Source organism: Scleropages formosus, chromosome 13 (assembly GCF_900964775.1).
Source record: "Scleropages formosus chromosome 13, fSclFor1.1, whole genome shotgun sequence".
Taxonomy (NCBI): Eukaryota; Metazoa; Chordata; class Actinopteri; order Osteoglossiformes; family Osteoglossidae; genus Scleropages; species Scleropages formosus.
The window spans coordinates 1,579,632-1,595,537 of NC_041818.1; the positions used below are offsets into that span (position 1 = coordinate 1,579,632).

A 15,906-nucleotide genomic window follows, 5' to 3' on the forward strand; every position below is an offset into this window, starting at 1 on the left:
CTTGGCTCATGTTTCAACAAACTCCAACATACTACAGCTGGTGGCCCTCTGTAACCTTTGTCAGCCATCCACAAGACCAGATGAAGGTTAAAAACAGAAAAATTTGGATGGTTTCTCCAGATCAGGTTCCATGAGCTTTTGTTTAGAAGACGATTGTTCTATGTTCATAAAGTCGTAGAGTCTTCCGTTAACCATCAGAATTACAAACTGACAACCTAGCTTACATTTGGCTACTAAGTGGAGAGCATTTTTAACATTCAGATGCTGTCAGGTTGGAAAATGCAGGCCCATCTAGAAATATGGTCTTTTGGATACAGATCACTGGAATGTCTACCATTAACAGGAGCATGAGCCTGTCAAACATGTAAAGTTTGCTGGAATTCTGTTGCATATGCCTACAGACTTTGCTGCTGCTGCATTTCAGCCTTTTCAAACAACATTCTAGCCATATCACTTTGCAAATGGAGTCTTTGTTTTAAACTCTGATCCCAAGATCACACAAAACATAAATACTCAACTGTAGTCAAAACTACCTTTTGAATAAAACCAGATATAACAGCATTGGGGAGGTACTAGAACTTAACATTTATAACTGCTGTAAGCACATAAGGAACTTGGTTAAATACGACTTAGGGTATAGGAGTGAAACCTTCTGAAGTCCACACAACTGAAACTATTTAGTAGCCAGGCATCCCTCTTTGCGTACACCCAGAAAAACAGAATGTTACCTGTGGCAGGGTCGACTGTGCGTTCAATCAGATGGTCATCCTGATGCACCCATTCCCCATTGCACTTGAAGTATATCTGCGTGGCTGGTGTGGAGCGGCACGTGAGGGTAACAGGCTTGTTCTTAACGATGTAGACGTCATCAGGTTCCACTAGGAAGTGAGGCAGAAGGTCCGAGAATGCTGCAGGAAGGGGATTTGTCACAGTGGCAACGTGTTGGGAATCTGGGACAAAAGAAAAGGAAAAAAAAGGTAATGGAATGGACGTTGGCAGGTAAAGATATGGAACAGAAGTCCAGAAGGTCACAAAAAGTCTTTGTAATTCTGACAGCTTCCAACTGGAAGTCACATCCCTCATTGAATACAGTGTTGTGTGTCCAGTAAACTGATGTTACGTGTTCAGTGCTTGAGTTCTCTCAAGGAGCTTGCCACACACTTTCTGAATGGAATACAATATAGCAGACAAGTCAAGAACAGCATATTTAGGTGAGCGATGTGTTTACATTCTGTAGGACAGAAAGTGCATGCAAATTGCTTGGGTTTTGTCTGATGCATTGAACCATGCAAAGCGAAGAGAACAAGGGCTCTATTCTGACAGGCAGTTGACAACAATGAGAGATAACATGCGGTAAGTGTGCTGTTGTGCCACTGCCTCCCAGGTACTGTCACTTAAGTAGTTGAGAGGCATCTTCCAGAATAAAGATTTTGGGATTCCTCCCCCTCCATCCTCCTACGCATGTCGAACAAAGCCTTGCACACATGCACACACACACACACACACACACGCACACAAGCACGCACACTGACATAAATGCAGTGCGAAACAATAATAATAATAATAATAATAATAATAATAATAATATAACCAGTTTCAAGGTTAAAACCACCAATTCTCATAGGTTGTGAGTTAATGTTTACATTGAAATGTACCTTAAAAAAAATGTTAGCAGACAATTGCATGTGCTCCATTGAGGGTATCCCACCCTTATCTGGCTGAGCTAGTGGTAGATGCATGGGCTCTCTCCACTCCACTGTTAATAACACTCTTTTAAGATCAGAGCTGCGCTGCTAGAGGCCATAAATTCTAAGCCCTGAATGGCTGCAGTACTTCACAAAATGTTATATGGGTCTCGTTTCTGGGGCTTTAAATCGACTCTCATTAAAGAGGAACCCAAAAAAAGGCATGTGACAGACTGCTTGTTATCACCAGGTAGAAAGTGCAGGGAAAATGCTGCCGCTAAATTCAGCGGCAGGATTCTGTTGTCTTTCATTAGCTTAATGATGCAAGGGGAAATTTGTTGCTCTTGTTTGTGACTTGTTTTGTCTCCGCCCATTATAACTACTTAGCAAGCTGGAAAAAATATACTAAACAAATCAGGCAAGTTGTTGTTTTTAATTGTAGGTGGTAATTCAGAACCCATGAGAGGAAAGGGTTTCAAGTATGTGTCATTCACGAGTTCAAAAGTGTACTCACAGGAAGGCATAAACACACATCACTGGGTACTGTTATAAAAGTAACAAAGAACTCTGAAGACACGATTAACTTGTAAGCACTCGCAAATCGGCAGAATCCCAAAAAAGTAATTGGTGAAGCCAAATGAAAGCCAGATAGGCAGGAATCTGAAGACAGATCCAAATGCTCCCCAGCAACAACTCGTGCTAGCCTTGAGGATTTACTTTCCTAATGAAGAAGAGACCAAGAAGCAGACAGACGGGGCTAAAACATGTGTTCGGGTATTTACGTCTACTCACACATTTTCAATTAGGACAAAGAAATCTAATTAGAAGGAGATTAAAGAGTATTACACAATTCCAGCAAAATCAAGCTGAATACTAATGAGGACTAATGTTACCAATGTGCAATGCTTTTGATGCTTGGTCTTAGCAAGTCAATGTGTTTAATATGGGAAAAGCTTCAGAAGGAAGTTTTTCTTTTTTTCCCAAAGATAAGCACAAGGCAAAACTAAATTACACCCACCATTTTCACATTTTTGTGTTGAAATTACAGTGAGGCCAAAATACAGATCCTCAGAAAACATTTTCTCAGCTGGTCTACTGAAGTCCATGGCTGGCCTTGCCTGCATGCCACACCTGGACACATGCTGAGGGAATCAGATAACCCCTGCTAGTGTGTCTGTGTGTGCGTGTGTCTATAGATCCTGTTGGGCAGAATACTTTCTTACAATACTAGGAAGAAAGAGACCAAAAAGATAACCTTAGCTGTATTGATTTCCATGGTGAGTTTATGTGTGGAGGATCTTCAGTGTGGTCACATGCACTATTATTGTGGATCTTTTTTCTGAAGTGCCCTTTTGTTGCATCTACACTCGTATTTCCTTAATGTCACTCTGACAAAATGGACTTAAATTCAACCCACTCTCTATATGTAAAACCTTAACAATTATAAGCAAATAAATTAATGAAAAGAAAAACGAGAAAAAAACCTCTAAATAAGATATCAGTTTAAAATTGTTACATTAAATATGTAAGTATTCATTAGGAACAATGCAGGAATTACAGTAAAATTCATGAGAGGATGGTGTTTACACTACACAATGTGCATAGGCCAAAGGGATATTTACTTGCTTAAAACTACTGCTTCTTTAAAAATGAGCAAAACGCTACCTCAAAGACTATTTCAGAAAAGTCAACTTGTTGTGTGTTGGGAACATCACTGATCAGTGGAAAAATTAGGAACACTGCATGTGTCGACATCTTGATGAGATAAATCAATTAACAGTCAGCAATGAGCAGTAGGCTTTGGTGAGCATATATTTTTTTTTTTATTTCAGTTAGTCATTAGATGTATCTTTAATTGAAAGACAAGAAAGAATTGTAGCTCAAATTAATAAGGGTATTCTTCTTCTTCTTATAATAATAATAATAATAATAATAATAATAATAATAATAATAAAGGGAGGACGAAAAGAAAGCACTTCATTTATAATAGCTGTGTACGAGACTCTTGCTGTATCAAAGAGGGAATAAATTTATGGAAAATGTTTTAAGCTTTAAATGATTGCATGGATAATAAAGTGTAAGTGTCCAGAAGTTGAAAAACAATGGACATACTTAATTGATGAACTAGTTAGCAATTGGGATTGAATAGATTTTGTGGCAATGATAAGAAATAATCATTTTAATTTAATTTAATTTAAATTTATTTTTTTTTTATTTCAGTTTTAAATTCATTGTACTTTGAAGCTATTAAAAAAAACATGTACCCTGCCTTATGTCCTCTGCTCATTTTGAAAATAGTGGTTAAGCACTGCCAGTTGTCAATCCTGGCACCTCTGCCCCCAAGCTGTAGGGTGCTCACATGCCCAAGGGGGCACACATGAGATGTTACAACTAGCATAACGACCTGCCACAGTGAAGCAGTAAATAAGATAGCTACTGACTAGGACTCTACCATGACAAAGGGCCTTTAAGGGCACACAGGATCCAGCATTAGGCTACTGCCCACTAAACAGAGTTCACGGATGTATCGCATCGTACCCTCAAACCCAGGCTTACCTAACATAACCCTGAATTATCCATGAAATAACAGTGTATTTTTAACTGGAAGATTTTCTCCAGCATAATGCCCTTTGGTAGAATGACCTCTTGCGACAAGTAATGGACAGATTTATGATGTGAAGTACATCTCATTGTTCTTCTTCTTACTTTCACTGACATTAAGAAGTAGTAGAAGTGAGGGTTCATTCAAACAAAGGCATTACTCTGCCGAGAAAGTCAAAAGCAATGTTGATCAATACAGACAGGCATGTTTGCAAGAGATGCCAAAACAGGACTCTGTGATATTCAGGACGGAGCAGAAAAAATAAGCCTCTTTTAAGCGGGGAATAATATTAATTTACTGCCTGGGAATTCAATATTGGTGACAGACTTTACATTTACGGTGTCCTACATCACTCTCAGAGGGGAGGCCACAGCACTTGCAATGAACGGGTGCCGCTCAGGCTGACCTTTCCCATCTCCTGCTCCATGCTCCAAGAGTGCTGTCTGGGTCAGGGACAATATTAAAAGCCTCTAAAACACCATCCTCACACAAAGACATTATGTGGCTGGCACAACACATGTCATATTAATGTCACTGTCATGGCTTCCTCCGACAATCGCCCGCCAGTGTGTGGAGATGCTAATCCATCAGAATGAAATACAGCTTGGCTTCTCACAGCGGCCACTGAACCCAGGTTAATGCCTCTTGTATACATTTAAATCTTAATGGAATTGGAGGATTCTGTATAATGCGAAGGACATCCATCTCCTGTTACAACTCCCTTATGCCTTTTCTCACCCCAAATACAGTACATTTTCCCCCATTGTTCGCTCTCCTGATTTTTCACTCATTTTGTCTGCAAAATTCAATACCACCAGTCCAGAGTTAATCAGTCCAAAATTCTCATTTATCTGGCTTGAGACATTTGGTACTGTGCAATAAAGTGTGCTCACATTTGAAAATTGCACCAAGTAGCTGTGTGAGACTTTGAAGTGCACTGTATTGTGGGAACCATGTACCCATGCTCTCGACTGCATTCTAGCACTATGTGGTGGTACCTGTGTATTCACCTTTGTGTTACATCCTTTCTTTTGCTTCACTGTGCTTTAATTTTCAGATTCTTCATTTATTTAAATGTTTAATCTTTAGGGGGTGCGGTGGCACAGTGGGTTGGACCACAGTCCTCCTCTCTGGTGGGTCTGGGGTTCGAATCCCGCTTGGGGTGCCTTGCGACGGACTGGCGTCCCGTCCTGGGTGTGTCCCCTCCGGCCTTACGCCCTGTGTTACTGGGTTAGGCTCCGGTTCCCCGTGACCCCGTGTGGGACAGGCGGTTCTGAGAATGTGTGTGTGTGTGTGTGTGTGTGTGTTTGTTTAATCTTTTGCTTCCTCAAGCCAGCGCATGTTTTCCTTATGAAATCAATATTATTTTTTATACAATGTAATTAATTGTTACTCATTCTATTTTAATGTTATGCGACTTTTACTTTACGGCACAAGGCATTATTTAAAGTGATTTTTGGGGTGAATTTGGGATGAAACAAATTGTAATTTTTATGGAATAAAATCACGGAATGGAGTACGTAATGTCATTATCAGGTCCCTTTTCAGGAAGAAATTACATAATTGAGGATAAATATATATTTAGAGATGGGGGGGGGGCGTTATGACAGTCTTATTTAAGTTTTCAACTTGCTCCACGTTAAGGGTCAGACTGTGCCCAATATAGCCAGACAAGGCTATATAACAACACACAAGCTCAGTTTTATTTCCTTAAATTCACAAACTGGAATCTTTCCATTTAGTGGGTCTGCATCACTGTAATGGGCAATAGCTTTGCATTATTAGCTTTGCTCAGTGACATTTGATCTCACTTGAAAAAGTATAATAAATCTGCCCTCGACAAACAGATAATGAAACTAACCTCACACCCACCAGGTTCACTGTTTACAGTGTTCATTTCCATGCTGCGACTACTTATTCTTAGAAATCGGAAAAAAGGCACAAAAAACAATATAATTGCCTACATTTTTGAACAGCTTGCTTCTACTCTATAAGGCACTTTTCAGCTTTACTAATTTTTCATTTCTATGCATCTACAAATCCACTTGCGCTGAGTTTCATTCAAACGTAGTCCAGGATACCTCTAAAGAGTCTTGAACACCTAGTGAAACATCAATCCATCCAAACATTCTGATGAATTTTGGTCATTTATCATTTTGAAAGATTAGATACAAGCAGTATATTTCAAATGCATTTCAGACATCTTAACTCTGCAAGAAATGCAACACTATATAAATAATTGAGAACTGAGCACCAGGGCTGCAGATGAAACAGAATCAGATGGAGAGGTCCTTGCTGTCGGCATGGAGAGCAGCGGAAACTCTAATCCATGGATAATTTTAAAGCCAGTTACTCCTCTTTTCCACATTTAGATAAAATTAATGTGTAAAACAGTCCTTTTCACTTAAAAGATGAGGACACTTGCTAAATTAAATTGCCAAATTTACAATTTCTAGAATCATTTAAAGGTTGTTAAGTGCTCTGACGTGTTTTTCACCAGTGCGAAGTGTTTTTCCAAATGCTTCAAATTTATTCAATACTTGTGTGTGTACTTTTAAATATTACAAGAAAGAAAGAAAGAAAGAAAGAAAGAAAAAGAAAAGTCATGCTTACAGCTTTGGTTTGAGCAAAGAATTATTCATTAAATAAAGCAAAAAACAATCAGACTATCATGGAAAAAGACTAAGTGAAACTAAATGAAAGAGCGAAATCCTTATATTAGCCGAGAGGAGCTTTACAAACATGTATAATGTCTATGACCTCAGTGTAATTTCAAGCTCATGGACCACAGCATGCAGCCTCGCTGTAACTGGACTACATGGCACTGTCTGCAAATAATACTTACATATGACTTTTTCGCCTGAGGTTGACAGATGCCGCACCATGTTTATTAGCACCTCACTTGTCTGTAGTCTCTTTAACATGACATAACTGGGTTACTAACAGTTCAGTTGAGAAAAAAAATGCTCTGAATGTCTCTCAACAATTAACAAATCCATTGACAGACTGCCAGGGCCAACCAGTGGGTTGTTTCAACCCTATTGTGGTGTTATAAATACAGCAATTTTTATCTTATGTTCTTACATCTGTACACATAAATCTAAATTGAAAAAGTTACCAACGCAATGGCTTGATGTACGGGGGTCAAACTCATTCTATACTGTATGCTAAATAGGAATCATGTCACCTGTTGGAGGACAGCTTTACATATCACTTTTTGAGAGAAACTTCAAAGTAATTAAAGCTTAATTCACCTGTAGTCCTGTAGTGCAGTGTAGTGATGCAATATTATTCATTTCTTGTCCTGTATGTTTGGAAGCATCCCAGTTTTCAGAAAGTGACTGGGAGGGCAAAACACAATTGTCACGCCCCCGGGAACAAGCAGATCGGCAACACCTGTCTCTAATCAATGAGACCCAGGATATAAGGAGCTCTGTGACAATGACACAATGCGGATTCTTGCAATCGCCTTCGTGCCCTTGCAGTCTCAGTGGCTTTCCTCTTTGTGTCTTGCTTGTTCTCCTGTTTTAACCTTTGCCTGTTCTCTACAACTACGAGTTTGGATTGCCTGCATTGTGATGTTCATGCCCAGAAAGACCTTCACCTGTTCCTGACCTGGATTTGTCTCGTCCTTCAAACCTGGTTGTGTGAATAAAACCAACCCAAGATTGGTTCCTCGACCTACCTGTCTGTCTCCTGTCCGTCTGCCGCCATGACAACAATTTTCTAAAATTAAATAATTCACCAATTCTTTTTTGAACATTATGGATAAATTACCGGATTGAGAAAGGATATTTGCTGCATTTGTCAGCCTCAAACCCTCACCCAAACAGCCCTTCTATCTGTGGGCTGAATGAAAAACCTTCTGGTAAAAAAAAAAAAAAAAACACCATGAATAGATAACATGATGCAGTAAAAACTGCAAAACATAAGCCATGATTACAAAAAAGTCCATTAATAACATACCCAGAAAATATTACCATATCACATTTTAAAAATTACCTGATTGTTTACTTTATTGATCAATAAAAATCCCTGACTAACCATTAGTATGATAACATATTAACTGATTCACACAAAAAAATAAAGTGGTAGTCAGTATAGCACTGTATGTGGTTCCCTTGAGTCCCAGGAGACCCATGTCACTGATATCATTGGGCTTGAGACTTTTCTGATAACACAATAGAAGAAATCTATGACACGGCAAAGGAACGCACAAAGGTCAGAGAAACAAACCAGCAGGGCACCTGTAAATCAGGTCCTCTGACTGCAGCCTGTAATTTGTTTTCAGGGGTCAGATTGCAAGGTGTGCCTGAAGGCTGTGGCCCCTGGTCAGGTGCCCCACAAAGTCCAGTTTCCTGCACACATTTATTTCTTGACCCTTTCGTTTTTTGTCCGGAACACCAGGAAGAGCTGTGTCGGGCCTGATCTTTCAACAATGCAACAGTTCTTTCTTGTGTCTTTGTCAAGCTGATGGCTCCTGCAACCCATTCCTTGTCCACTCCCTCACTTCCACATCTCATAATTCTCATATACCGAGATCCTACAGGGGTTTGCTTGATACCTCTCTATCCAACCACCAAGAAATCATAACACATCATAGGCTGTACAGCAGCAAGCCAATTTCTACACAGAAGGAAAAATGACAAATTAAGCTTTTATGAACCTTTTGTTCAAATAGAGGACTGCAAAAAAGAAAGGAAAAGTGGACGATGCAGCTAGCATAATTTTTCAGCAGCCCTGCTGCATCTCATGTGCTTTTAGAGGCAGTTAGTTTTTTTTTTTTTATAAATCTTTGTGCTGTCCCTGAATGAAGGCATCATTGAGCAATCATGAAGCATAATTTACATCACAATGATGAATGACAGCTATAACATGTGTTTTATTATACCATCAGCATTTTACAATGTCTTTAGCAATTAATTTAATTAAAATTGCTGTCCAGAATATTAAACCATTTTATGATCCAGTGAGTTAACAACATAACCACAGCGGTATTCATAAAAGAAAAAAATGTTCCACTATAAATGTATTTTTAAATGAATTTTTTATCCATACCGCTTTTTTTGTTTAACGGCCTCTTCACTTGGCAGTGATATCAGATTGGAAGAAACTGGAGGAGTGGGAAAAATGTGTAACACCAGGAGGCCGAATATCAGAAACAACTCATTCTGGTCAACAGGCACCATTCACAGAATAATACTGGAAAAACCTCAAAAACCGACCAACTCATGACAACTGATGTGGCTCACTGCAGCTTAACTGACTGGGACTTATCTTGGACTTATCTTACCCAAATAACAAATATTTGTTCTTCTTTATGGGTATTTCATGACAATATTAAATTAATCACACACTTCCTCCTTCTTTCTAGGGACAGCTTTCTTCCAGGTAAAGTGTTACTAATGGATGTTTGTTTATTTTCTAAATTTTTAAATATATGTTTAGATATGCATGGGGGGTGCAGTGGCACAGTGGGTTGGACCACAGTCCTGCTCTCCGGTGGGTCTGGGGTTCGAGTCCCGCCTGGGGTGCCTTGCGACGGACTGGCGTCCCGTCATGGGTGTGTCCCCTCCCCCTCTGGCCCTACGCCCTGTGTTGCCGGGTAGGCTCCGGTTCCCCGCGACCCCGTATGGGACAAGTGGTTCTGAAAATATGTGTGTGTGTGTTTAGATATGCACTTTTATAACATTAGAATCTGATAAGTCTATTGAGTGCTCTGTCTTTTTGTTGCTTTAGATGGAGGCCAGAAGTGGTGACAAAAGGAGAATTTCTTTATCATGAGAATCCCTGTAGTGGTTGAGCAGCCCTGTGTTTCTGGTCACTGAACATCGGAACACTAACAGAAATATTTCATAACTGCTGGCATGGCTAAGGAAAATGAAGACAAAAATGCAGAAGAAATCCTTTTACTTAACCAGCTTCAGTGTATTAGTGTGCAAGCACAACTTCATAGATAAAACCCAGAGCACAAATCATTTGGTGCAACATTCAGTAAACACCAATGGTGTTTATTTACTAAAACCAACAAGCCTCGCAAGCAATGGGACTGTGGGGGTCTGTCTGATGAGATGGCACCTCTGGGGACCCCATCGACCTCAAATAAATTTATTATTTTACATTAAATAATTATATCTACTTTCCCTTTATTTTCGTGAGTTCTGGAGTCTTCCATAAATTGTGCTTCGGCAAATGCTCTGCATTTACAGACTGGTTTTCTCCCTGAACCTGTACCACTTTTTTAGGAATATGAGTTAGAGAGAAAGGAAAAATGCCTCGAAATGTAAGTGTGGATTTAAAAAAGGTGTCAAATCATGAATCTGTGATTAATACCCAAGAGGTCCTTCCCATATTCCCGAGCTCTCTCAAATGCTGGTTAATGTGCAAATCACATTTATAATAAAGGTTTTTCCACAGAATTTGAAAGGAAATTGTTCGGGAGTGAAGTTTTTGTGTCTTAAAAAAATCAACTGTCAAACCGCATATGAGCCTTACTTTGTCACGGTCAAAATCCAGACCATTACAAGAGCCCAACTCCCATACCACAAAGCCTGAAGCAATGCTAAACAAATAATTCAAAACTCAACAGGCTATTTTAATCTTGGGTGTTAACATATGACATTTAGAAAATAGTTTAAGAGTGAACAAAACAATTCCTATGGAGGCTCTGGCCCTTTGATGTCAGCACATTGAACAGATAGTCGCAGAAAATGCAGGTATTAATAAAGAACAGCAAGCGCCCAAATGTGGTGGATGATGAGAAGACGATTGCAGATATCAGGAGGTGTAAACAACCTAGCGGCCCAAACAGTGTCACATTACACTCTTGCAACACCTTTCAAGGCAAAGCAGATGCAGCTAGAATTCTAACCAGGAAAACACAAGTTTCTTCCCACCAGGAGGAAAACACATCACAGAATATGATAGCAGTAATGAAATGGTGATATGTGGGATTATTCTATTCTGATTTAGTACAAAGCTTCCCCATGTTTATGAAAGGCTGCTCCGATAACTATGGTCTGCAACATGATACAAAGAAAATTGAGAAAAACTATTTTCCTGAGCTGATTTTTGTTAGACTTCATTAACAAAGGGGAAGCATGTAAGCAATGTAATTCCCAGTTTCTTTCAGAAATTAATCCATGTCTGTTATTGAAATTCACCAAATTGCAGAAATCCTCTACTGGATCCCCCCACCTGGCAGCTGATTAACTGTTGCTTCCCCACTATAACCTATGAAGGAACACAATGATCATCTTCACAGGACAAAGTACCTGAAATTTTCAGAGGCCATAAATAGTAGGAAACCAGTTTTAAAGGAGAAATTAACATTGCAAACTATTTCTTCAAACTAATATTGTTGTCTTCAGCATTCAGCACACTTCAGCATTCGGAGGGATATTCAGTTTATCCAACAGTTTTACAGCGCCCAGCGTACAGCGTTTCAATGAAATAAAGGTCCGAGGGTAAAGAAAATCAGCTTGAATGCAACATAGTGTATATTTAAACATTCATGCCTTTGTTGGATGGATTAGTGAAAAATTATAAAGGTGTAAAAGCAACATGATGATGGGCTGCACTGCAATTCAACAGATGTTTCCATATTTTTTATTAGTCATTTCTTTTATCTGCTCCTTTATGATTTTATTCTGTGATCCTGTTTCACAGTGAGAAATAATCTAAAGAAATGTCATGTAAATTTTTGTATGAAGTGCAACATCTGGTAGTGGTCACAGAACTGAAGTATTTCACTCTTACAGGCTCATTAGAAAACATGTTAATTTTGAAATGTCTCATAACGTCAGCTACTATTTCAGAGAAAACAATAGCTCACATGTAGTAAAACTGACGAGGTTACAACATCTGCAACTCCATCACGGCAACAACACCTGAAATTAAAGCGCATTTGCATTTATTTAGCTGATACTTTCCTCCAGAGCAAATAAAATGTTAAACTATTTACAGTGATTTACCCATGATAACTACTACACTACATTTTTCTCAGTAATTGGGGGTGTGGTCAGAAAAGACAATTCCCACTTGTAACATTAAAACAAAGCCAGAGAAAAGAGCTCAAGCGATGTATTCTGATCCATGATGGAATCTGGGACTGGTGTTCCCACGGACATGCTTCTCTAGGGTTTTGCTTGACCTTCAGCAGGATGCACTTAATGTGGAATCATTTAAATTACAGTCAGCATTATTAACTGAATATAACTACACTCATTCATCACATAACGGGGTTAATTGCTCACTGAAATCACTCCATTAGGTTAATTCCCGCTGTGAGGGTGTAAAATGAAGAATGAGGATGTATGGGAGAAGAACATAATGGGCAAAAAGGCCACTGTACTGAATAACAAACCCATTGTAAGAATAAAGGGTATATTTTTCCATAAGCCACTGAAGTGCAGTTTTTCAGTGTATGGAAGCCGGTTACATGAGGACTGAATGTATTAATTTCTAATAAATGGTTCCAAAACCTCTCATTGGTCCTGGATCCAAATTCCATTTCCACTGATATGTGGTGACAGCATTGAAACACAACTAAAGAAAGCAGTGGCTCTGCAGAATTTCTGGAGTGAAATATGAAAATAAAAATTATAAAAGTTTAAACGGAAAAACTTATTATAAAAACGTGAAGAGCTAACGCCTTATTTCAAGACAACTAAACGTGGAAAAAGATCTGATCTCTCGAGACGATAAGTAAAATTTTAATTTGAGGCACAAATGATTCAAATTAGTTTAAGGAAATCTCCAGTCTAATTTCCAACTGTGCAGCACTTTCTGATTTAATTTCACATAAAGTAATATGGAGCTCATGGGATATAGTGCTCATGTCGATTTTGGATGATACATATTTCTAACAGCTTAGCTGCATCCATAATGACTCAAGCTCTTTTTGTCATTAATTTGGTTTTTAATCAGGTTTTGAAAAAGAGATTTTTATATCTCGCTGGGACTACCAGGATTACTCGTTAAATAAAGAGAAAAACTATTAATAATTTTAGAGAATGAGATAAAACACTTTGAAAACAGCTCTAAACAACCAACAATGACTTTACCTAGTCAAGAAAACAAACTGAAATACGAAAGTTTACTGACTGAATAATTTAGCGTTTTCACATCTATCTTAGCACTTCAGTTGTATAAGAATGTGGTAAACGAGTGCAGTGCTGTACTATAAGTGCTCATCCTAAAAAGGAAACACCTGACAGTGCACGGCCAAGCACTATTTTTGCTATGAAGTTCAAGAATGGCTGTGATCCCCTTCATTTCATTTCAAGTATGGATACACTGCTATTATAATTTAACAACACTGAAAATAAATCTGTGGATTACAAGAATGGCAGGATTTAGAAAAGAAGCAAATGGAAAAGCAGTCATGAGACATTGAAATTAATGTAACTAATAATGTATGGAAATAGAAAGAATAGAGAGGAAAAAAAGCAATTTAGATTAACATGCTAATCCTTTATCTATTTACTGGGCAACGCTGGCATTGACATTCTACGCAACACACTTACAACACACTTTTTTTAAAGAGTGATACTCAGATATGCAACTGAGTTCTAACCAAAAAAAAAAAAAAAAACCAGCAGAGCTGTGTGATAGCAAAGATAGTGACCCCCAGGCCTCGTTCATGACGCTGTTGTCGTGTGGCGATCTCGCAGCCGCCTTGAGCAGCAGTTCGAAAATGTAATTAGTCGATGCAGTAGTGTGTTCGAGGGGCCCCTTGGGGGGGGGTCACAGATTGCACTGAGCAGAAAGAGAAATAAAAAGAGGTCTTGCTTCCTTGATAGAGGTTACTGTCTTCTTTGTTCCTCCCTCCGGCACCTCCATCTATCCGTCCCGCTCTTTCTGCCGTTCACATGAACACCTCCGCAAAGTCTACATCCTCCTTTTTCCCAGCCACAGCTGAGAACAACGTGTGGTGTCCTTTGGATCAGCAGTTCACAAGATGCCTGACACCAGAGCCAGGAGGAAGCCTCAGACCTCAGCACAGACCCTAAATACTAGTGCTGTGGTCTCCACCTGAGATGATCTTCTGACTATGGAGAGACACAAACATACAGTACTATGTTCTTTTCAACAGCTTTACAACTAAGGAAAACACTTTACTTAATAATCACATGTCTGCAACTGTGTCTCTCTTTCTCCTAATGTAATGCACACATTTTATTTTCTCAGAGATGTACATCACTTTGGAGAACACACACACACACATTTTCTGAACCGCTTGTCCCACACAGGGTCGTGGGGGCACCGGAGCCTACCCAGCAACACAGGGCGTAAGGCCGGAGGGGGAGGGGGACACACCCAGGACGGGACACCAGTTCGCCGCAAGGCACCCCAAGCGGGACTCAAACCCCAGACCCACCAGAGAGCAGGACCCGGTCCAACCCACTGCACCACCGCGTCCCCTATCACTTTGGAGAACAGTGTCTGCTAAATGTAAATGTAAATGTAAAACATAGTGCATCCACACATATATCCATAGATGACAAAATGCCTCTTTTGTTTCTCGGTGTATTATATTATGCACTGTGCCATGGTTTCTCACACGGAAGGGAAGCGTCGAACCCAATCGCAGTGCTCAGGCTGGTTTATTCAAAGGGCAATCTCGCAGTCAAAAAAACAGGCAAAGGGTCACCGAGGTGCAAATGTAGTTACAAGGAGAATCCAAGAAACAAGCCGTGAGTCATGGAAGCCGGAAAGACAATAACAAGGAGGCAAACAGACAAGGAAACTGGGAACATGGAGGGGGTCGAGGAAAACAGGCTCTAACACAGTTGTTAGGTAAGGTTGAACTAAGGTTCCGCAAACCATTGCGTCCAGATCCGCCCTTTATACTCCCGTTCCATGATCAGCCTTAGCTAACGTTTAGATCCCATTTACCTGAACTGATACCACTCGTGTGTGTGTGTGTGTGTGTGTGTGTGTGTGTGTGTGTGTGTGTGTGTGTGTGTGTGTGTGTGTGTGTGTGCGCCATTTGATACTCTTTCCTCTTTATTATAATCTCACCCATTCACTCTACGGCAACCCAGATCTGTGCAGACACATCACAGATGTACGAAATGTGAATAAAACATGTAAAATTGAATGAAACTGCTGATCATTAATGTTATATGTTCAGATGCCTGGTGTGGAGGATTTCATGAAGCCTCAGAGCAATCATATGGAAGAACCTCTGTTTATGGTAGATAAAAGTTACATCAGGGTGAAATCTGACTGGCACGCAAGCTGAGGGTAAAGATACACAAACTTAATTTGAAAGAAAAATTGTGGAAAATGACTAGTGGTCCTTAGTATTGTTAACGCTGCACCATGTGTTGCGACCACAGTAGCCACTGGTGATGCGGATAGTCTCAGTGTGCCTAGCTGCTGTTATCAGGGGTAAACTTTCAGCTGAAAGCTGCACAAGGCATTTTGGAAAACGACTCTGGATGTTTAATTAGCGTGACAAAGAGCTCAGGCAGCAAAATCAAAGGGGAATTAAAAAGGACAGATAATATGACACATAACCAGAGGGAAATAATGCTGCACCTGTTCAGACCTAATGATTCCTCTTATTATGGTAACCCAATGTTTTGCACAAATGCAGCTTTCAGATGTTTT

The 15,906-nt window shown here is 39.6% G+C and overlaps 1 protein-coding gene across 1 annotated transcript in view; it reads right to left on the reverse strand.

Moving 5' to 3' along the window:
- Positions 1-15,906, reverse strand: part of unc5a (unc-5 netrin receptor A) — a 217,989-nt gene that overhangs the window by 109,287 nt on the left and 92,796 nt on the right. The window contains exon 2 of the mRNA XM_018746522.2: positions 729-950. Coding sequence (XP_018602038.2) covers positions 729-950 — 222 coding nt within the window. The remainder of the gene's footprint in view (positions 1-728; positions 951-15,906) is intronic.